This window comes from Apiospora kogelbergensis (assembly GCF_038363985.1).
Source record: "Apiospora kogelbergensis strain CBS 113332 chromosome Unknown utg000002l_segment0_segment0, whole genome shotgun sequence".
Lineage (NCBI taxonomy): Eukaryota > Fungi > Ascomycota > Sordariomycetes > Amphisphaeriales > Apiosporaceae > Apiospora > Apiospora kogelbergensis.
In genome coordinates, this window is record NW_027117419.1 from 1,626,598 (window position 1) to 1,649,051 (window position 22,454).

Consider the following 22,454-nt stretch of genomic DNA (forward strand, 5'->3'; position numbering starts at 1 on the left):
CGGCTACATCGCCCGTTATCGCACCGGCCAGACCTATCGATCGCTTCACCGGATTGAGGCTTCCGTGCTTCTTCCTACAGCCCAAGGAGTCAGTTTGACTGCATCTGGGAATGTTCATCATGGCGATAAGCTCGGCACCTACTTTTGTTGAGTGTTCTGATGAGGGGCTGTTGGATTTGGTGTCCCATCGGCCATGTTGAAACTATGGGTATATTGTACGATAATTGTTAAATTTTTCGAAGGTGTCTGAATGTCTTATTGTGGCTCTTTTGCTAGGAGGTAGTCATGCGTACTGTCATTCATTCAGCTTATATATTACTTACGGTGAGGGATGGAAACCACAATGAAACGGCACTCAAGCATCTAGAAAACCTAACATTCCCATTTACGAATATTGTTTCAAGTATTCATCATTTCTTGAAGCCTGTATATAACACTTGGAAAGTAGTTTCCGTTACAAGGCTAATGGCAGTTGTTGGCCAGTATCAGAGCTTAAGGACATGTTTCGTCTGGAAGATGCCAAGGGACCAAAGCATATATACTGCGCAACGACCTGATCTAACGCCCCGGCTGCGTGGACGTCATCTCAGCAAGAGACAGGAAAACTTTTCTTATCCGCAATCGTATCGGAGAAGGCGCTTGTGACAATTATCGCCTCGAGGGGAGTATGTTACTACACGATCCTGGATTCTATGTATGCCACATATATATATCATCATGACTCGGAGCCTCTTCATGATCGAGAAGAATTACTTATGGCATAACAGCCCCTACATATGTGTAGATTGACGTCACTAGAGGCTTTGTCGATTGACGGATGCTGCTAGCCTGGTAGGCGTCGCGCTTTTGCATTATTGGTGCAGGCTAAACGGTTTTAGGGATAGCCGTCAGCTCAGGGGCACCAACTGTATGTATTTGATACCAAAAATAGCCTATCGTAAAGATTCACGGGTATATCGGCAATAGGGCCCAAATCAGCAATGACCGAATATCTCAACAGTAAGCATTGACAGAAGGATTCAGCCTTTCCGATCCACCCGACGTCATCTCGTCGGGCGCTAAGGACCTGACAGAACAACACAACTCCCACGTATAAGACAAGGCATGATCGCACTCCGATGTCTGCCAGATCTTATTTCGCTATCTCCCAAACGTAACATTCAACCAACACAATGTTCAAAAGCCAAGCCCTCATCGCCCTCGCCGCCATCGGCTCGGCAACCCTTGCATTCGCCGCCGAGAGGTCCATCGGCTGCTTTCCGTCCCCGGACGTGCAGGGTTTTGTCGATCAGGGGCCGAATGTGTTCCAATCCGTCGGCCTGTGCCATAGCGAGTGCGAAACGGCTGGCTTCCCCGCCTTTGCCCTCAACGGCACAAGCTGCGGGTGTGCTCAGTTGGATAATGTTCCTGGAGCCGAGCACGAAGTCGACGCTGCACATTGCGATACTCCCTGTCCCGGATTCGCTTCCGAGAAATGTAAGTTGGCTCCACTGGCTAATAGCCATCGATGATATTGCGTAAAAGCTGACCAATCCACCATTAGGCGGAGGAAAGGGCGGATTTGTATCTGTGTATACCATTTAACACCAACTCTGCCGGTTCGAGACAACTCGGATAGCCATCAATAATATAAATACTTATCAGTATACACAAGAGAAGATCGCACAAATTCAGCTAGGGGTAATCACTTTTTTGGTCAACCCAGTCAAGTGCTTGGTCCTTGGATGCTTCTCCTCGACAGTTAAAACCGGTTTCTTTTGCGTGCTATTGCGAGTGATATATGCGAGCGGCGTCTCGGCATGGTATACCAGAACGTTTCGTTCGACAAGGCCAATTTAGACCGTTTCTTCAGTTTGCATCCTGCTTCCTAACAGACATCGCCTCCCCCTAGTGGCCCGTTGAAGATGCACGGGGAACCCCCTGCATCAACTCGCTCAGTACGTTGACAGGTTATTTTGTTCACCTGCCCGACAGGCAAGACAGGGTATCATAGAGACACAGAGCAGCGTTGGTGACTCACATCTAACTCAGCGCAGCACAGCAGATAAACTTGCATTTCTGCAGTGGCAAAACAAACAAAAATACGCATCCACGCAATGCGAAGCCACTCCTCTGTGCTCCATAAGGCAACACCTGTGACTGATTACTAGCGGGTCATGGCATAAAAGACAACTGATGACCTCTTCCTATGCCTTTAGGCATTTTCATTCAGGCATCCCAACGGACTCTCGACGATTACGACGAGCTGGCAACCAATTCTGGGGGCGGGATGAGTCTGTGGATATACTCTAATCATGCGGGACATGGGCATGATGGAGTCGGCCGGGCTGAGCTAGTCGATTGATTTGCAGATCAAGTCTAACGATCAAGAGGAGCACGGGCACGGTGATGTTTTAGACTGGCCGGGTGGAAGCGCTGCTTTGAAACAGTCGATGCTGCCGTGTATTGTCGGTGTGGCCAGTTTCTGGGAGCATGATCAAGTGCAATATACGTTTCGAGGAGTCTGTCGATGTTATTTAAAGGCATGATGTACGTACTTGATAGTGTGTTTGACACTTGATTGGGTGGGGCTGCGTAGCAATAGGGGTTCAGGGGACTCCACATCGTGGGCATCGTGGACATCGTGGACGTCGTGGGGGGTCGAGGGAGCGCCGACCCCCAAACTACCACCTTGAAAGCCAAGCGCCTCTTGGAGGAACAAAGGTTATATAGGGCGACCAGACCCGACAACATCTATTCCAGTGGCAGCAATCAAACAGTCTCGACCCTTCTCACCAAACGCATACCTGATCAAGTGACTTGGCTTCAGTGCATGACCTTCTTTCCCGCGCATGAAACGTCTGATGTCCCGGATCTTTCCGCCACGCAGGCTGTATACTACGTTCCCCAATCTTCTAGGGCGTATATAGGGTCTCACAAACTACCTATTCGGACAACTACTACTTTCTATCCCCAGCACGCAGAGAGAAAATGGGCATCTTCTCCCGCAAACCCGCTTCGGTCCGCTCCGAAACTCGGATGCCTTCTCTGACCAACAAGGTGATTATGGTCACAGGAGGGAACTCGGGATGGGGCAAGCAGTCCATCATAGAGTTCGCAAAGCACGAGCCCTCGGAGATATGGCTGGCCGCCCGCGACACCTACCGCGCGAACAGAGTCATCGACGAGATATACAAGGATTTCCCCCATACCGACTTTAAGGTCCTAGAGCTCGACCTCGCCTCACTCGACTCTGTCTATGACGCCGCCGAGACCTTCCTGTCCTTCGCGAGCCGCCTGGACGTCCTGCTCCTCAACGCGCGCGCCAGCAGCGGCAGCTGCAGCGCGCCCTGCATGACCCGCGACGGCTATGAGGCCTCCTTCGGGGTCAATCACATGGGCCACGCCCTCCTGACCAAGCTGCTCATGCCTCTGCTGCTGCGCACGGTGCGGAAAAATCGCAGCGGCGGCCACGTGGCCGACGTCCACGTCGTTGTCGTCAGCTCCGTGCTGATGAACCACGCGCCCCGCCGGGGCATCCAGTTCGACAAGCTGAAGGCGCCGCCGTCCAAGTACAGCCGGCTCACGCTGCGGCCGTACGCGCAGAGCAAGCTGGCCAACACGCTGTTCGCGCGGCGGCTGGCGCGCGAGTACCCGCAGCTCGTCGTCGCCGCCGTGCACCCGGGCGTCGTGCGGAGCAACATCATGGGCGTCCTCGCGCGGCACGAAGGCGGGGTCCTCGGCCGCTTCGGCCGGCCCCTGTCGCGCGCGTGCATGGCGTCCGTCGAGGACAACATCAAGAACCAGCTGTGGGCGGCCACGTCGCAGGACGTCGTGAGCGGGGAGTACTACAGCCACGTCGGCGTCCGGGGCAGAATGAACAAGCTGGCGCGGGATGATCTACTGGCGGAGAAGCTGTGGCAATGGACTGAGGTAGAGCTTGAGAATTATATAGCGCTTAATACCAGATGCAGTGATTAAACAAAGACTCGCGTCAAATAAAGTGTTGCGCGAGATAAACCACAGTGGTCTGATACTGGTTGATAACATGCCAAAGTCCTGACGAATGTATTGCTTTTTAGTAGTTTTATAATCATGATGATAATGATCTTGTTGGCAGCCTCTAAGTGGATTTCCTTTTCTCGCACACCACGATCCCCACATACTGTCACATCGGTAAGGGTTCAACTGGCATCATCTGCTGCTGTTGATGTACACTCACGATTCGAGATGTGTAGCAGCATATTTGCACCCCTCATGTCTTTCAGGCCAGCTCCCTTGTGAGCATCTACACTCCTATGGTTATGATTACGTCACAACAGGTTTTCACAAACGTCAGTTTGTACAGAGCAGCCATGGTTTCTTGAAGCTGACGGGATCCATTCACATATCAATTACTTTAATTCGTTGACGACCGTCCACCCTGATGCTCGCCCTTTGATGTTCCACCCGAGGCATTCATACCCTCGATACCCTCACCCTTCTCGTGCTCGGGCATGGGCGCCGTCTTGTCTGCGCGAGCCACGTGGTCGCCCTGTATTTCCTGTCAGTGTGCCGAACGCTCAAGTTGTCTTAGCCGCTTCGCCAGAAAAAGGAACTTACCATAGGGTCCTTCCCGGCGCCGTGCACAATGTTGTGATCGGTCTCAGGGCTGAGGTCCTGGGCGTTGTCGGCGCGGCCACTTCCGTCTCTAGGCATGGTGAATGAGTTTAATTTGGTTTTGGTTTTGGTTCCGGTGTGTAATTTTCATGAAAGAGGAGGGAGGAAAGTTAGCAAAGGGTTCGCTTCGATGGGTTTTGTATTGAGTTCTCGACAGGTCGTCGATTTTGATCCCTGACGTCATAAACACGATCGATCTACAGCATTGCCGCTTGCGCCTAGGCAGCTGACCTCATAGATGAACTAACGTGTACTTGGTAGCCGACATGAACCACGCAGCCACGTCAATATATGCAAGCCATAATAGAGCGATTGGCAGAATGCTAGAATGGAACCGGAGAGTTTGCTCCGTCGAGGAGTGCCGCTGTGGTCAGTGCCCTCCTGCGCTATTGAGGAGCTGAATCGAGCATACTAATTACGTCAATTCGACTTTTCTGCTTTATTAATTGTATATTCCAAGAACATAGTATAATAGCTATATGACATCTATTTCTGTGAAGGCAATTGGTGTGAAGAAGATTCTCGAGGGCAGTAAGCCTGGGGCATCACGCCCCTTTCTTTGTGGTTATATTGTTTGACTTGTTGTGGTCAGCAACTTGCCCATCTCCGTCGTTACTAGAGGCTCTGGTTACGGATTGCCGGATATATTCCAGAGAGCGACGCTAAAGCTCATCATCTTGGGATGAGGTCCGATAGACGTCAAATCCCCAAGTCTGGTGAGGGCGAATGCGACCATTTAAGTCATGCAGAATATGTTCAAGTCTTTAAGACATTTGAATCTATATAAGGTCCTAAAAACTTCTTTCTTGGTATTATGTCAATATCACACCATGTGATTTCAAAACTGGTCCACCTCTGAATGTCTGAGAAGCTTAGAGAAGATAGTTCCTGGAATCTCTTCGCAAAGTTTAGCTAAGACGTGGACAGTGGAGAGCAACTTTGAGCCGCAGTAAGGAAATCACATCTGACAGCATGCCAATGGCAATATAGACTCAATGGTGTATCAATGCAAAGCCAGTACTTTCCGTTAGCCATCACCGATCGCTGGTGTTAGATAAGTCCTGTATTGCATGCCCAAAACTCCATCAATGCATTTACCGGTTCTTGATAAATTGCTAACATCGTACTAAATACCCTTCTCGACTATCATTCAAGTCCAAGCCATATCCTGGATCAACTCAGGTGTGTGATGATGCCGAGTGGAATTTAGGGGATTATTGCAAAGCATTGAGGTACTCAATGGTTCACTCATCTATCTGCCTCTTTTACTACCTTCATGGAAAAGTTCTAAAGACCTAGTTTCGAGTCCAATTTGTCTTGAATACTCACATACATATAGGATGTGGACGTAACAATGCGCCTGAGCCACGATGGAGGAAGTCACGCCTAGTCTCCTAAGCATGCAGGAGAAGAGGGACAAGTAAGCAACTGGGCAATTCGTAATGTATGGCTGGTTTTGTCTGAAATCTGCCTCGATGAGTATAAGTAGCAAGGCTTGTCGTTTGTTATTGGCATAATGATGACGCGATGCTACATCACTGGGGAAGAGACTGGCATTGGCAGGCGTCCAGTCTTTTCATAAACGACTAGAAGTTTCCGATCTGCCCATCAAACCGCCAAGTACGGCTGCCTCAAGATTCGGCTGCCAGACCGTCAGACTCCGGTGGACCGTTATATACTGCAAACAGGGCCGATTTGTTAGCAAAGGAACTCTGAGCTGAGCAAACCAAGAACTCTGATCTAATGGAGTGGGTTGCTTGCCTTTCCGTGCATGCACCAGATACCACGCTGCGCTAATCGTCATGAAACCAACAAACACGACGATGGCGTAATTCATAGTTGCGCCGTCGACGGGGATTGCGGTAGGCATCGAGAAAAGGATGACTTCGAAACAGATCCAGGCCAGGGCGATACAGTTGACGACCCACCCGAAAGTACTGCCCACTGTCCAAGTCGCGGTGTTGACACCGCTGCGGCCGTTGATCATGGATAGGAAGATCGGAATCCCGTAGGACACCGCCAGCGCCATGACGCCGACGGACACGAAGGCGTTGAACGCGGTGGACGAGCCAAGATAGATTAGCCCCAGTAGCATCTGTACCACTGTGGTTAGGACGAGGGCCCAGATAGGCGTCTCGTGGCGTGGATCAATGATGGACCAAACACGAGACAAGGGGATGGCCTTGTCGCGAGCAAAGGCCCAAGTACACCTCGACGCGGCCACGGTGATGGATATCGAGCAGAACAGAGTAATGACCAGGACGAGCACAGTAAGTGCTAGCGCACCGCCTTGCGATCCCATCACCCGCAGGAAGATATACGGCAGTGCTTGCCCCAGTGGCGCATCCAAGATATCTGCGAGTGCCGGCAACGTTGCGCATATCGGTATGATCTGATAGTCGCGGCCATCAGTCAGTGTCTTGGAGTCTTTCATTGGCGGGTCCAGAGTCGCAATGACTTACAAAGAACAAGCCAGCTATGCCTCCTACCGGCACACAGAGCGCAAGGGCCTTTGGAAGCTTGGTGGTCGGGTCGCCGCATTCCTCCGCCATCGAGGTGATCATACCAAGAGCCGAGAACCTGGTTGCTACTCTTTAGTATGTGTAGTCCGAGGCTGCGAATTTTGTTTCGGTACTCACGTATATGCTGAAGGCAGGGTCCCGATCAAAAAGGAGAAGTCACCCCACCCAGAGAGGGTAGGATCATAATACCCCTGAGCCGGACGGATGATTAGACCACACTCCTCACTAGGAGTCGGCAGGGTTATGGACTGACAAGTGTATCTGCCGGAGAGTGCCTGCCCGAGTCCGCCTTGGTAGATAGGCAGACGAGAGTGATGAAGATTGTAACCGCCGTGAACGCGGCACAAAAGGTGTCCACCGCCGGCAAGAAACGGTTTCCAAAGGCCACGATGAAGAAGGTAATGAAGCAAATGGCGTAAAAGATCAAGAGCAAGTGCCACGACTTCCATTCATACTCGGGGTAGTACAAGGCCACGGTGGCGGCGAGCAGGGAGGCGAAGCCGAAGTTGACGGACAAGGTGATGGTCCAGTTGCCCACGAGCCAAGTCCACCCCGTGATGAAGGAAAGCAGGGTGCGGTATCGCGGGGAGGCGACTTGAAAGGACCAGTAATAGGGGCCAGCAGAGGTCGGATACCTGGACGCAAGCTCGCCCAACGAGATAGCAATGCACTCGTCAACGATCAAGATCATGACCCATCCGAGGAACATTGCCAATTGACCTGAATAGACGAACGCCCCGGTCAGAAAGCCGGATCGCAGGTACGATATGAGTGGGTAGAACCTACCGCCTCCGTAGACAGCACTGATAAAGGGGTGCGCCGAATCCATATGGAATCTGCTCATATCGGTATTCGGTAAGTATTCAGACTAGATAGACTTCTAAACAGGGAGTCATATTTCAGGGTATCTATCTTACGGCAGCTATCGCAAGGGATTGAAACAGCAGTGTGAACATGGACCTATTGCGACGCAACTCAGGCTGGTAGCCGAGTGTGTTGAGGTTGAACTGGTCATGAGTGCCATGTTCCTCGATCTGGCCACGCTTGATGTCGGATCGGGCGTCGGTGGGCGGAGAGCTCGTCTTCTCGAGTTGACCCATGATGAGATAAATATCGGGACGTGTCACCAATTATTTCAGCAATCGGACATATCCAGAAACCCGGGCTGGAAGCACGAACAGTGTACGTACGCGACTGACAAGACAGTGCTCTTAAGTACAACAAGTAAGGGAAAAGCCCGGCGCCAGCATACAGGGGCTGCTACATAGCTCCATCTGTATCCCGCATTCCATTCGAAGTTGCAATCTCTCTGTGTATTTCTTTTTGTCCGCCTATCTATCATTTGCCGAGCTGAAAACCTTATTCGGGCAATGTCGCATTCGGGGTGGTCGGGTCGATATTCGCACAGAGACAACCCCTGCTTGCGCGCACGACTACGTCAGCACTTCCAGTTACGACGTACAGTGTAGCGCAGGCGTTCGATGCGCCGACCAGACCTGATGCTATGTACGACGTGCATACAGCTATTGTCGTTGAACCTAACCTTGGCCGTTGTCGCTGGCCACGTCATTGGAGCAAAGCCGCCGTTGACGGGATACCATTGGCCGACGACGGTCATGATAAGGTTGTCCAGGGACTGCGGGGGAAAGAGGGGCGGGCCCATAGCAGTCCCATAGCAGTCCCATAGCAGTCCCGTAGGCCCTCTTGCCCTATCAGTGGACAAACCCAGCACCTAGAACGCCCCAAACCACTAGCGGGCGGTCCAGTCTTCAGTGTCCCGCTATGGGGCATCCCAGACTGTCAGATAAGCAGTAAGCAGTAAGCAGTAAGCAGCAAGCATCGACAGACTATCCCCGGAAAAGCAAAAATATCCCTGTGCAACCTCTTGGGCCAAGACATGGCAAAGGACTCCCAACCCGGCTTAGACTTGCACGCCGACTTCATGCTACCATCTACTCAGTACAGCAATCGGACACTGTTGCACTCATGTGGCATTTAGTAGCCGTGAGGACGGAGGCGCTGGGCGATACCGATTCGCGACGATCTCGGACTTCGGAGAGAGGAGGTCAAGTGAGGAGAAACATATCCTGCGTGAAGGAGGATGCATCTGCGATCGTGTATTTAACAACGGGGTCAACAGCTTATTGAATGTTTTACGATCACCACCATCATATAACAAGCCCATTACGACTCAAGCCTCACACAGCCACACTGAAACATCTTAACCTTCCTCTACAGACCGTTATTGCCATCCCTCTCCCACCACCCCCGCCGCACGTCACCACCTCTCAAGAAATGGCGCCCGTAGCATTCTCCTACCAGGCCGGCGCGCAGAGCACCTTCAAGCCACCGGTGCTTTCGGCCGAGAATGACAACGCCTTCCTGGGAGACGTCTTCTCGTCGGACCAGGTGAACGCCGAGAAGCCCATGTCGGCAGGCTTCTACCGGCTGGAGAAGGGCAAGCCGCTCGTTTACACCTACACCTACGACGAGATGAAGATCATAGTCGAGGGCGATTTCACCATCAGCGACGGCACGGGCCAGGAGGTCAAGGCCAAGCCCGGCGATGTCTTTTTCTTCCCCGACGGCGCCACCATCACCTTCACGACGGAGAACTACGGCTTGGCTTTCTTCTGCGGGCAGCGCAAGAAGATCTAGATCTAGATTCGGGGGAAACCCGGAGGGTTGGCATTGGAGGGCAGCCTTGTTGAAACGCCCATTTCATCGATCTGGGGAAGGTGCTTGGAGGGAGAACATGGGCAAAGGACTGGGTCTGGCCTCCGGACTGTTCAGTAGAGTACAGGAAATCACATAAATACAATGACACCATGGCTGCTACAGAAATGGAATTGTGACTGCCGTCTTTGACATAGCATTAAATCCAGTGGAGAAACTCAATCAAACAGGCAAGGAAGATAAGACAGCAATGACTCCGAATTCCGCGACTGCTACTTACCGACCATGGAGTTATATCTGATAGGGAAACCTAAAGTCGAGAAAGAAGGCCATGTTCTAAACATGAACATCAGCTCGGCCTCACAGGGTGGCTACATCATGAACCAAATAGTATGTATTACGGGGAAATACGCGGAATCTGGGTAATATGAACCATGATAAGTGTATATACATGAAGAGGCAGTTATAACGTTTCTTCTATGGAGATGTATATGCATGGCAACAAGAGGTCAGGACACCATGGAGGCGTGCTTGATATGTAAAGAAAACCCTCAGCCATGCCTACTATTACCAGGGGTATTGTCTCTCATCTCCTTCCTTACCGAGGTCAAGTCCTCTATCCAACTGCTTCTGGTGCTCGCCGTCCAGGTACGCCAGCAAGACATCACCGTACCGCTCTCTGCCCTTGTATCGGCTCACGTCGTCGCCCCAGCTGCGGACCGCGCTGGCCAGGCGGCCGGGCACGTAGTCCTCCTGGGCGATCTCGGTGATGGGGTGGAAGTAGGTGCGGATGGTGAAGCAGACGGCGCCCGTCTTGGGCAGGCGCCGCAGCGTCTGGCGCTCGGAGCGGAGGAAGTGGTGCTCGATGGCGCGGTTCTTCTCGGCCGTGGACCAGCTGAGGCCCTCGCTGTCCTCGTCGCCGATGCTCCAGCTCCACGGCAGCGAGTCATCGACCTGCACGAAGTAGTTGTTGCGGCTGTAGATCTCCTCGCACCGCAGGCGCGCGAAGAACTTGAGCATGCCCGCCTCGAGCTTCTCCTTGTAATGCGGCACGTCGCCCGAGTAGTGCAGCATCGGCAGCGACATACCGTACTTGTCGCTCAGGCGCCAGAACCCGGGCAAAAGGATCGAGCCCGCCAACAGGTAGTACATGCCGTCGGGCTTCTCGATCATCAGCGCCAGGTCGTCTTGCGTCAGCCGGCCGCACATGGTCATGGGGTCCTCCTTGAGCGGCCGCTCCGTGATGTTGATGGATTCACCCGACCACAGGTTCAAAATGCCGGTGCTCGTGCGCTGGTAAAGTGAAGGGTAGCGGGCCGGCATATACTCCACGAGCTCCTGCAGCAGCTCGAGCGCAGCAGGGTAAGCCTCGGGCGCGGTTCTACAGCACTTGTCGACCCGTTCGGTGATGCGATCCCTCTTGTCATGGTAGTACTTGGGGTATTGATTGTCGAGCTGGATCCAGTCATGGAAGTTGATGGATCGCAGGCCCATGGTAACATTGTACTTGGGTCCGTATCGGAAGGCGCGATAAGGGAGCGGCTTGGTCGTGGTCACATCCCAGTCGGGGTAAGGGGCTATCGCAGGGGTCTTGAAATCGCTGGGAATCCAACGACCCGGGACCCGTTCTAACTTTCCCGCATCTCCCTTCTCGGCCTTTGACTGGAAGACCGACCGACGGTCTCGTTTCAGACGACCGGAGATGGTGAAAGCGGCCACGACAGCAATACTAAGAACACATGCAACAAGAAGTATGCCATTACGAGGCTCAAAGGAGCCAGGAGATAACTGTGCAAATAGTGATCCAATCATGTTGACGTCTGATAGAGTTGGCGCGAGAAGATGGTCAAAGATGTATCTAGTCGTAGCATATCGTCTGGGCCAGCCCGTCCGAAGCTATCGATATATACTGGCTGCAATCCTATTGCACGCAAGATAGTCATAGTAAGCGAGTTGCCATATCGACGTGGGATGCTTACGAAATGCGACAAAGAATACCACGTTCCGTTGGACTGCTCCACGTGATGTTATCTCCCCTTCGGGTCAAGTGTTGATGGTTGCATGTCCCGACGTCGAGCAGCCGCCGGCGACTCTGGAGGCACGGGACTGATAGGGCTTATCAGTGTTACCCGCTGCAGCATCAAATTGCCCGATCGGGCAATGCTCAGAATCATATGCAGCTGGGTAGATCCCCTCCTTGGTTCCCCTCATTTGAGCCACTCGGGCCTCATCGGCCTTGGGACTTATGTCACTGTTGTGTTATCGTAGTGCATGTTAGTTCCGCCCAACGCTCCACATTCCCGGGGTGATTGGAGATAGCTGGAGATAGCAACACCACGCCATCCTATCAGACAAGAGGCCGTTGACGTTCCGTTGCTGAACGATGTAGAGCCAAAAGGCCGGAGTGTCACCAAGGTTGGCAGCACACGTGAAGCGTCGTTGCAAGCCCGGCAAGCCGACGCATTGCGCACCCACTTTTCGCCCTCTCGCCAGCTTCTCCAACATTTATTAAATCAGCAACTTTATCCCCTTCCATCCTTCCCCCCGGGAAGTCCTGGGGGACCCCCAATCAATCTATCGCTGTTAGATGCATCCAGGCGCAACCGGCCGATACGGGGCACCCGCGCGGGGACTATCAGTCGATTACGCCTTCCTTACGTGTTCCCAAAACGGTTATTTGTCCCGAACCCTCGAACCATCTCATCATCCGTTGTCAATCCCTTCACCCCTAGAGCACTTTGTCTCGGAGCCGATATGTCACAAGTAGCCTCCAGGAAGGGTAGTGATCAATCGGCCGAGAACAGCAAAGCCGGCTCCAAGACCAAGACCAGGTCGCGCAATGGCTGTCCACTGTGCAAAGCCAAACGTGTAAGTGTAGCTCTCTCTTAGTAACCAAAAGAAAGTCCACTTTCCTTACTCGATTCTTGGGCTAAACTCAAGTCGGAAACAGCTGAAATGCGATGAGACCAAACCGGAATGTCGTATGTGCCAGAAGAATGGGCGCAAGTGCCCAGGTTATAACCAGTCGTTCCGCTGGTCTACCAAGCATGAGAAGAGTCTCTCGGACCAGGCCAAGGGGCCTCCTAACATGAAGGACCTCGTCACCGAGACCTCCAAGACCATCACTCAAGATCTGGCTGCTGGCCATGAGACCTTGGAAGCGGAACCCATTATCGTGGATAACTTAGAGACTCTGGAGAACCTGGAGGATCTAGAACACCCAGTTTTGACGTGTCAACCTCCTGGGGACGATGCCATCGGTGGCCCGTTTCCGTCCTCGGATGGACCGGGACCCTTTTCTCCTATCTTTGACAATCTCGTGTGGCCGGGATATGGCTACGGGCTGGAAGACCTGCCCCACGACTTCTGGGAAGGGGACATGTTGGCATGCACGTCCGTAATGGACAGTTTCGTCAATAATGATCGGATCTTTGCCGATCAGCCACTTGCACTCACTCCGCCTCCGTCAGCCGAAGATAGAATGCCCTTCAACTTGTGGGATAGCGGCGCATCGTTCTGCCCACCCGCCCGGGTAGTGTATCCCCAAATACCCCGTATGATCCATGATCGTTCTTCGCTATTGGTGGAAGAGTGGTTTCGCCATGTGTGCTCTATGTGGTCTAGCTTCGACTCCGAAGTGAACCTCAACCGCAAGCTGGCTTCCGAGACCTGGTCCAGCTCCGAGGCGGTGATGAACTGCCTCCAGAGCATGTCCGCTACCTGCCTAGCACCCCAACTGCCCTACATGAAACAGGTCGCGGTGTCCTACCTCAAAAGTGCCATCAAGGCCATCCAGAGGGATCTCAAGACGCAAGGGGCGACCGTGGGAAAGTTCCCATCTGATCTACTTCTGGCTCTGTGTTGTGTTGGCACAGCAGCGTGCTGGATCGACACAAAGGAGCTTGGGAGCCAATTCTTGAGAGAGACCAAGGCACTTCTCAAGCGAATCAATAGGGAGTCGGATACTCTATCAATCCAAGACCGTCACACACTGTCTTTCTTCAACAACAACCTCATTTACTGGAATATGCTGGTGGCCGTGGTCTCAGACGAGATCGACGACCTTGGCATCCCAAAAGTTAAAGAGCCTTTGAACGGCGAGATGACAGGGCCCGTGATGCCCCATCCTTGGACAGGGATCTCGGCAACGACGCAGAGACTTTTTGCACAAGCAATTCGCCTTTGCCGCCGGTTCCGACGAAACCTGCGACGAGAGACCATATCGACTCTGAAGAGCTTGCAGACGGCGATGAGGGATATCAAGGAAGCTCAAGAGATCGAAGAGGAGATCTTGGGCCTTGAGACATACCAACTTCATGATGTGACAGACACAGGCGACCGGATGACACCCCGTTCTCATTTTGTCCATGTCAATGAAGGGTATAGACTGGCGTCATTGCTACAGCTCTATCAAACCTTCCCAGATTTGGTTGCTCGGCGTCTGCCAGAAGACACCACTGAAGCCGCCGGTCACGTTCCATGGGATCGTTGGATTGTGCCGCTGAGCCTGAGGCTGGTCAATACCCTGAAGAAAGTACCCCTAACTCGGGGACGCGGTGTATTACCCCTCTTTTGTATCTATCTGCCAGCACGGGTTTGCGATTCGACGCCGAAACCATTGCGCAGCAGCAGAAGCAGTTGCAACAAACAGCCCAAGTTCAACTGCCACCTGAGGTGTCGCTTGGCGACGCGGTGCAGGACGGTGGCGGCGTGCCTGGGGTGGGTGCCGACGGAACATCAATTGCCAACAACAGCAATGGCGGCAGCAACAACAGCAGCAACAAGGGCGGAGGAGGTGCTGACAATATCGCCTTCACGATGAACATGGACGACCAGGAAGACGAGGAGATGTCCATCACGCGGCTTTCGGTCGAGGTCAGCTATGCCCGGCGCTTCATCATGGAGCGCCTCAGCGCCTACGAGCACAACCTACCGCCGGCGCCCGTGACCGTCGCCAAGGAACTGGTGAAGGCCATCTGGGCCGGGTACGACTCGGAAAAGCCCGGGTCCAACTACACGCATTGGATCGACGTGATGGAGGATTCGAACTTACGCACGATTTTTGGGTAAGTAGAGCGTGGAGTTCTATGGTTTCGGGAATGACAGGGTGTTTTGTTATGTTATGTTGGGTTTGAATGGAGGAATGGTACCGGCATTGGGAATGTCATGCTAGGAGAAATGGCGAATTTGGTTCTCTAGCATGTGTATGCCATATTGTTGTTATTCTGGCAGGTAGCCGCCACTAGCGAGGGATTGATTGACGTCAGGACACACCATGGTGGTGTATGGTAGGCGTTTCTTGGGATTTATGAGTGTATTATTTCGAAATGACATACAAATTGAGCATAATAAAAAAGGTACCAATTACTCAACTCGTCGTGAGGTCTTCGAACGCCGCTGCCCACTGCCCCCCTTGCTCAGTCTGAATGCGGCGTAACGTCCGTCACGTTTATTAAGCTAGCCGTTGTCTTAGGGGTGTCGCTAATCCATGTAGTGGAAGAAGGCCCCTGTAAGTGCCTGTAGAAGGTGACGGAATCCCTAGATTAAATTGGAATCGGGGCCGGAATAACGAAGTAACCGCGGATGCGGCGACTTTCATCCACTGTCGTCCGCCCCTCCGGGTCCAATTGCTGCTGCGGCTGCTGGCTGCTGGGTTGGTGGTTAGTGGCGTTTGGTTCGGAAAAGTACAGATTGTACGTTTAGCTGTACCCAGAATTCAATATCAATTTGGGGGGGCCCTCTCGATTCTTTCACAAACCCCATCCTTTCCCTCCCGACAACATTTAGAGAAGACGCCAAATAGAAGAATGGTATGTGAGGTCATCTCGCATCCCCTTCCTCAATAATGGCGCCTCTTGTCGACAATAACCAGATCCAGAGCTCGGAGCTGCTCTCACCACTGCCGACCTATCTGCATCTTTACGTTTGGCCATTCGCGATAATATGGCCCATCTTTGCCCGCTATTACTACACCCCCGAGCTTTATGAGAAGCACATCGCCTCCCAGGAATGGACCTTTGTGTGGTGCGCCGCCATCATCACATGCCAGAGCCTGGTCTGGCTTAGCACAAACTGGAGCGTCAACCTGAAGGGCAAATTCACTGCCACCAAGGCGAAGAAGGTCGAAGAGGCCCAGTTGATCAAGGTCATTCCCATCGCAAACGCGGGCACGGCCGAGATCTGTAAGCTCGAGCGCATCCAGGTATGTTTCCCCCTCCACCGTACCCCATACTGCTTCATGCTCCACTGCTAGCATCGTGCTCATGCTGACTTGTTTGCTGCTCTCAGGTTGCTGGCAAGGCCAACACTTCATTCCTTTTCCAGAAGCGTCGCTTCCTCTTCAACGAAGAGACCCGATCCTTCAGCCCCCTCGTCTACAGCATCGATGCCGACCCGAAGCCTACCCTGGAGACTTACCAAAAGTCCAATGGTATCAGCACTCAGGCCGAGTTGACTCGCCTGGAACAATACTATGGCTCCAATACTTTCGACATTCCTGTTCCGACCTTCACCGAGCTCTTCCGCGAGCATGCCGTGGCCCCTTTCTTCGTCTTCCAGATCTTCTGTGTCGGTCTATGGATGTTGGATGAGTACTGGTACTACTCGCTTTTCACCTTGTTTATGCTTGTCATGTTCGAGAGCACTGTGGTTTGGCAGCGACAGCGCACACTCAATGAATTCCGCGGCATGAGCATCAAGCCTTACGACATGTGGGTTTACCGTTTGGGTAAATGGACCGAGGTCCAGAGCGACAAGCTGCTCCCTGGTGATCTGGTCTCTGTTGGTAGAACCAAAGAGGACAGTGGTGTCGCCTGCGATTTGCTCCTTGTTGAGGGCACTGCGATCGTCAATGAGGCCATGCTCTCCGGCGAGAGTACCCCTCTCCTGAAAGACTCTGTGCAACTTCGACCGGGCGATGCTACTATCGACACTGAGGGTTTGGACAAGAACTCGTTCCTCTGGGGTGGTACCAAGGTTCTCCAAATCACCCACGGAAATCCCGATGAGGAGAAGCCGAAACTGGCCTCTGGTGTTCGCCCTCCGCCAGATAACGGAGCTATGGCTATCGTACTGAAGACGGGCTTCGAAACTTCCCAGGGTAGCTTGGTTCGAACCATGATTTACTCGACTGAGCGTGTCTCGGCCAACAACGCCGAGGCCCTGTTCTTCATCCTATTCCTGCTTATCTTCGCGATTGCTGCCTCTTGGTACGTCTGGGACGAGGGTGTGAAGAAGGATCGCAAGCGATCTAAGCTTCTTCTCGACTGTATCTTGATTGTCACCAGCGTTGTCCCCCCTGAGCTGCCCATGGAGCTCAGTCTGGCCGTCAACACCAGTCTTGCTGCTCTTGCGAAATATGCCATCTTCTGTACTGAACCTTTCCGTATCCCATTTGCTGGTCGCATTGATATCGCCTGCTTCGACAAGACCGGCACCTTGACCGGCGAGGATCTCGTTGTGGAAGGTATTGCTGGTCTTGGCCTTAGTCACTCAGGTACCGATACACCTAAGGAATCAGATGGTGCTCATAGCCATATGACGCCTGTCCACGACGTCGGCATCGAGACCACCTTAGTCTTGGCCACCGCTCATGCTCTCGTCAAGCTGGAGGAAGGCGATGTTGTCGGTGACCCCATGGAGAAGGCTACAATATCCGCTCTTGGATGGCAACTTGGCAAGAACGACTCTCTCACTACCAAGCCTGCTATCGCCGCCGCCGGCGGTACCACTGGGTCAGTTCAAGTCAAACGCCGATTCCAATTTTCGTCTGCTCTGAAGCGCCAAAGCTCTGTTGCTACTGTGCACGCCACCGATCCCAAGACTGGCAACAAGATGAGGGGCACTTTTGTCGCTGTCAAGGGAGCGCCTGAGACCATCATGAAGATGCTTACGACTGTCCCTGCTGATTACGAAGAAACCTACAAATACTTCACCCGTCGTGGTTCCCGAGTTTTGGCTCTCGCCTACAAACAGTTGACAACCGATGAGGAGCTCAAATCTGGCAGAATCAACGACCTGAAGCGCGAGAAGGTAGAGGCTGATCTCATTTTTGCTGGGTTTTTGGTATTGCAGTGCCCCCTGAAGGACGATGCGAAAGAGGCCGTGCGCATGCTCAACGAGAGCAGTCACCGTGTGGTCATGATCACTGGAGACAACCCGCTCACTGCTGTTCATGTCGCTCGCGAGGTAGAAATCGTTGATCGTGATGTGTTGATCCTGGATGCTCCTGAGCATAGCGACCGCGGCGATAGTTTGGTTTGGCGAAGCGCTGATGATAAGGTTGTGATCAGCGTTGACCCGTCGAAGCCGATTGACCCAAGCATTCTCAAGGAAAAAGATATCTGCGTTACAGGATACGCTCTGAACCAGCTCAAGGGCAATACCTCTGCCTGGCTCTCCATTCTGCGTTATACTTGGGTCTATGCTCGCGTGTCGCCTAAGCAAAAGGAAGAAATTCTCTTGGGTCTTAAGGATATGGGTTACTACACTCTGATGGCTGGCGATGGAACAAACGATGTCGGTGCTTTGAAGCAAGCCCACATCGGTGTCGCATTGCTCAACGGAACACCTCAGGATTTGACTCGTATCGCAGAGCACTCTCGCAACACCAAGATGAAGGAGCTTTATCAGAAGCAAGTCGACCTAATGAAGCGCTTTAACCAACCTGCACCGCCTGTTCCTGTTCTCATTGCTCATTTATACCCTCCCGGACCCTCGAACCCGAACTGGCAGAAGGCCATTGAAAGAGAAGCCCAGAGGAAGGGCATCACTGCCGAGGAGTACGCCAAGCAGAACGGACAAGATATTGAGACTATCACGACCCCCGCGGCTCAGCAGCTCATCAACAACGACCCTAGGGGCGCAAAGCAACAGGAGGCTATGAAGAAGGCTTCGAGCCTCGCTGATAAGCTGACGTCTGGCATGATGGAGCAGGAAATGGGTGACGACGAGCCACCAAGCTTGAAGCTCGGCGATGCCTCTGTTGCCGCTCCCTTCACCAGTAAACTGCGAAACGTCGTTGCTATCCCCAACATCATTCGCCAAGGCCGGTGCACTCTTGTCGCCACCATCCAGATGTACAAGATTCTTGCACTCAACTGTCTGATTAGCGCCTACAGTCTGAGTGTTCTCTACCTGGAAGGCATCAAGTTCGGTGACGGTCAAATAACCATCAGTGGTATGCTCATGTCTGTCTGCTTCTTGTCCATTTCTCGCGCGAAATCTGTCGAGGGCCTGTCCAAGGAACGGCCGCAGCCGAACATCTTCAACTTTTACATCATTGGTTCTATCCTCGGACAGTTCGCCGTCCATATCGTCACCTTGATCTACATGGCCCGGTTCGTAGAGAATTTTGAGGAGTAAGTTCATTGCCTGACCATTCGTACCCCTTTCATCGGCTAACACCCTCACAGGAAAGAGCCAAACGTCGACTTAGAGGCCGAATTCAAGCCAAGCCTTCTCAACAGTGCGGTCTACTTGCTCCAACTCATTCAGCAGATCTCTACCTTCGCCGTCAACTACCAAGGCCGACCCTTCCGCGAGTCGTTGTCAGAAAACAAGGGCATGTTCTACGGCATCATTGGTGTAACTGCCATCGCATTCTCGTGCTCCACTGAGTTCATCCCCGAGCTGAACGAGCAAATGAAGCTGGTTCCGTTCAAGAGCGAATTCAAGACGACATTAACTACCGTCATGATCCTCGACTTCGTGGGCTGCTATTTGATTGAGATTGTCCTCAAGGCGATTTTCAGCGACTTCAGGCCTCGCGACATCGCTCTCCGACGGCCGGAACAGGACAAGCGGGAGCAAGACCGCAAAGCTATTGAACGGGCCGCGAAGGATGCCAGAGAGGAAGAGGCCCGCCTCGCCAAGGTTGCAGAGTTCGAGCGCAAGGTGGAGGAGAAGCAAAGGAAAATCCGGGAATGGGCCGAGGGACGCAACCCTGCGGCTCAACCTCAGGCTTCTCGAGCTGCAGCCCGTTAATCTGGGGAATGAAAAAAAGGGGGAATGTATTAGATGTAGCCGAGGACACGTTATTAGAGTGGTGCAATCCTAACAGATTGCCATTATAGACGATGTACTTTTATCTGTAGTCATGGATTTTGCTGATTGAATCAAGCCTGGTACATATGAATTACTGAAATGGAACCTTATCTCGTCTACTGTGAAGGCAACGCGTCACCTCTGGCCAGATCTCAAAAGGTTGTCTACCATGATACGAGGCCATGGGGGCGCAGCATCCAAATCCCCAGAGCCCGCACACGGTCAAACTTCGGGTGCCACCTGACTTAAGCTTGGGACTTGCCTATCCCCGTAGTCGAACCCCATACAAAAATCAGCAGCGCGCAGCACGTCCCCGACCAGGAAGGCTGACGCCATGACTGAGTCACAAGTGGTCGTTAACTTAAACCTCATTTGTCAAAGACCACGTCGCGGTTTCCCCCCAAAACCGAAGATGCCCCATCCGGCAATTCCTCACTTGATTATGAGAAAGACGGATAGGCTCACTAGAGACATGTATTGCAATAGACAACCTTGAGGCCATCGAGTTTTGTTTTCCAGGGTTTTCTACCGTATCCGTGACATTGACCTCCCTTACTACTCACTACTGTGCGACCACCTACCCCACATGGACGCTGCTGCGAAAGGGAAAGGGGTCGTGATCTTTGGAGGCGGTACCGCGACGAATAGTCTCGTGGACATTTTCAATGATCTCCGCGAGAGTCGGGCCTGCACCCTCAGTTACGTCATTCCCATCAGCGACAATGGCGGAAGCTCTTCTGAGCTGATTCGTGTTTTTGGCGGTCCAGGTAAGACGGGGTCTAGTCCATCCCATAAAATAATCAAGAGTGGTCGCATTCTAACATCACGATAGGTATTGGTGATATACGGAGTGAGTCCTTTTCTTCTAGATACGTACCAAAGACACCATCAGCGCACGGTGATCTAATCATTGCGCTTTCATTGTGACCCAGGTCGTCTCGTGCGTCTCATCCCCGCCGGCCCCGAAGGCAACGCGGACCTGGCGGCGACCAAAGCCCTGTTCAACTACCGGCTCAGCTCCGAGCCCAACGCGGCGCGGTCCGAGTGGCTGGACATTGTGGAGGGCCGCCATGCCATCTGGACCGACGTCTCGAGCGAGAAGAAGGAGCTCATCCGCCCCTTCTTCAACCATGTCAACATGGAGATCGTCAAGCGGGCGCGGCCGAGCAGCACGTTCAATTTCGGAAGGGCTGCGGTGGGGAATTTGTTTCTGACGGGGTAAGTAAATCTGTTGAGGCAAATGTTATATCCATTGGCACGTGGCCGGTGCTGATCCTCAAACACGCATAGTGCCCGGATCTTCTTGGGGTCCTTGGAGTCTGCCATCTATCTTCTTAGCCAGATCTGCGCCATTCCTCCCCAGACACTGGTCCTTCCAGCTATCAACACAAGCTTCACCCACCACATCTCGGCAGGCTTGGCCGACAAGACCGTCATCACGGGCCAGAATGCCATCTCGCACCCCAGTGCGCCGACCTCGCTGCCAGACAACGCATTATTAACAGCGGCCAACCAACAAGCCGAGGAGACGGATGACCACGACCTCATCGAGGACGCTAACCTACCGGGTTCCCTGCCCACGCTGCGGAAACAGTACATCGAGTTTTCCAAGTCCGGCGAGGAGGACCTCCCCTCCCGCATCGAGCGCGTTTGGTACATCAACCCCTACGGCCACGAGATTCGGCCCCGCGCCAACCCGAAAGTGCTCGATGCTGTCGCGGGCGCGGGCGCCGTCATCTACTCCATCGGCTCGCTCTACACGTCGCTCGTGCCCAGCCTGATCCTGCGGGGCGTCGGGGCTGCCGTCGCGGCGAGGCCGCGGGGCGTGGTCAAGGTGCTCATCCTCAACTCGAGCCTGGACCGCGAGACGGGGCCCAGCAGCAACCCGTTCTCGGCGGTGGGGTTCGTGCGGGCGATCGTGCGGGCGTTGCAGGAGAGCCAGGAGGCGGGGGATGTGCGGCAGGAAAGGGGGGGAGAGGAAGACGGCAACAGTATGAGGGCCGACGAGGTGCGCAAGTACGTCACGCATCTTATTCACCTCGACGGCGAGGGCACGCCGAAGGTGGATAGGGACGAGCTGGCTAGTCTCGGGGTGGAGCCCGTCCGTGTCTACGGGCGCAGAGTGGATGGCATGCTGCGGTACGACGAGGGCGGGCTGGTCAGGGCCATTGAGGCCGTCATTGGGACGGGGCGTGAGACGATGGGCAGGAGTCGGAGGAACACCAAGCAATGATTCTCCCTAGGCTGTTTCTGCAATAGACATGTCCAGCAGCCCACCCCTCCCGTCCAGTGAAGCAATTGTCTCCCATCCAGCCATGTCTGCAACGAGGGTCTCGCGGATGCCGTAGTTTCCCCGAGCACCGATCGATCCGGACGCTATGCCCAAACGAGCCAAGCGTTGCAAACATGCAAACACCCCCCGGCTGGAGGGAGAATTCCGGACAACTGGGACTTTGCTGGGACCAAAAAGCTCTCAAGGTATTTTAGCCCGTCATTGCCTCAATTGGAGCTACGCTACTTCATTTTCTTCTCCCCCATCTCCAGCCTTCGATTCCTTCACACTACACTCACTCT

The 22,454-nt window shown here is 53.3% G+C and overlaps 10 protein-coding genes across 10 annotated transcripts; 6 read left to right on the top strand and 4 right to left on the bottom strand.

Annotated features, from left to right (window-relative positions):
• Window positions 1–1,172: 1,172 nt before the first annotated feature.
• On the top strand, window positions 1,173–1,584 carry PG998_003390 (uncharacterized protein; the record flags this gene model as incomplete). The annotated part of the gene is made up of 2 exons (XM_066870208.1): window positions 1,173–1,476; window positions 1,544–1,584. The coding sequence occupies 2 exons, from the start codon at window positions 1,173–1,175 to the stop codon at window positions 1,582–1,584; spliced, it is 345 nt and encodes a 114-aa protein (XP_066733958.1).
• Window positions 1,585–2,970: 1,386 nt separating this feature from the next.
• On the top strand, window positions 2,971–3,960 carry PG998_003391 (uncharacterized protein; the record flags this gene model as incomplete). The annotated part of the gene is made up of 1 exon (XM_066870209.1): window positions 2,971–3,960. One exon carries the CDS (start codon window positions 2,971–2,973, stop codon window positions 3,958–3,960), a length of 990 nt encoding a protein of 329 aa, XP_066733959.1.
• A 418-nt stretch (window positions 3,961–4,378) lies between these two features.
• On the bottom strand, window positions 4,379–4,677 carry PG998_003392 (uncharacterized protein; the record flags this gene model as incomplete). Its single annotated transcript, XM_066870210.1, has 2 exons — window positions 4,379–4,513; window positions 4,582–4,677. 2 exons carry the CDS (start codon window positions 4,675–4,677, stop codon window positions 4,379–4,381), a joined length of 231 nt encoding a protein of 76 aa, XP_066733960.1.
• A 1,632-nt stretch (window positions 4,678–6,309) lies between these two features.
• PG998_003393 (uncharacterized protein) lies at window positions 6,310–8,260 on the bottom strand (the record flags this gene model as incomplete). Its single annotated transcript, XM_066870211.1, has 6 exons — window positions 6,310–6,316; window positions 6,366–7,030; window positions 7,101–7,218; window positions 7,278–7,351; window positions 7,414–8,028; window positions 8,078–8,260. 6 exons carry the CDS (start codon window positions 8,258–8,260, stop codon window positions 6,310–6,312), a joined length of 1,662 nt encoding a protein of 553 aa, XP_066733961.1.
• Window positions 8,261–8,598: 338 nt separating this feature from the next.
• On the bottom strand, window positions 8,599–8,778 carry PG998_003394 (uncharacterized protein; the record flags this gene model as incomplete). The annotated part of the gene is made up of 1 exon (XM_066870212.1): window positions 8,599–8,778. The coding sequence occupies one exon, from the start codon at window positions 8,776–8,778 to the stop codon at window positions 8,599–8,601; it is 180 nt and encodes a 59-aa protein (XP_066733962.1).
• A 677-nt stretch (window positions 8,779–9,455) lies between these two features.
• PG998_003395 (uncharacterized protein) lies at window positions 9,456–9,818 on the top strand (the record flags this gene model as incomplete). The annotated part of the gene is made up of 1 exon (XM_066870213.1): window positions 9,456–9,818. One exon carries the CDS (start codon window positions 9,456–9,458, stop codon window positions 9,816–9,818), a length of 363 nt encoding a protein of 120 aa, XP_066733963.1.
• A 585-nt stretch (window positions 9,819–10,403) lies between these two features.
• Window positions 10,404–11,648, bottom strand: PG998_003396 (uncharacterized protein; the record flags this gene model as incomplete). The annotated part of the gene is made up of 1 exon (XM_066870214.1): window positions 10,404–11,648. The coding sequence occupies one exon, from the start codon at window positions 11,646–11,648 to the stop codon at window positions 10,404–10,406; it is 1,245 nt and encodes a 414-aa protein (XP_066733964.1).
• A 942-nt stretch (window positions 11,649–12,590) lies between these two features.
• PG998_003397 (uncharacterized protein) lies at window positions 12,591–14,906 on the top strand (the record flags this gene model as incomplete). The annotated part of the gene is made up of 3 exons (XM_066870215.1): window positions 12,591–12,704; window positions 12,787–14,430; window positions 14,463–14,906. The coding sequence occupies 3 exons, from the start codon at window positions 12,591–12,593 to the stop codon at window positions 14,904–14,906; spliced, it is 2,202 nt and encodes a 733-aa protein (XP_066733965.1).
• A 775-nt stretch (window positions 14,907–15,681) lies between these two features.
• Window positions 15,682–19,820, top strand: PG998_003398 (cation-transporting atpase 4; the record flags this gene model as incomplete). Its single annotated transcript, XM_066870216.1, has 3 exons — window positions 15,682–16,038; window positions 16,125–19,195; window positions 19,250–19,820. The coding sequence occupies 3 exons, from the start codon at window positions 15,682–15,684 to the stop codon at window positions 19,818–19,820; spliced, it is 3,999 nt and encodes a 1,332-aa protein (XP_066733966.1).
• A 646-nt stretch (window positions 19,821–20,466) lies between these two features.
• PG998_003399 (uncharacterized protein) lies at window positions 20,467–22,113 on the top strand (the record flags this gene model as incomplete). Its single annotated transcript, XM_066870217.1, has 4 exons — window positions 20,467–20,647; window positions 20,713–20,730; window positions 20,813–21,098; window positions 21,171–22,113. The coding sequence occupies 4 exons, from the start codon at window positions 20,467–20,469 to the stop codon at window positions 22,111–22,113; spliced, it is 1,428 nt and encodes a 475-aa protein (XP_066733967.1).
• Between the last annotated feature and the right edge of the window lie 341 nt (window positions 22,114–22,454).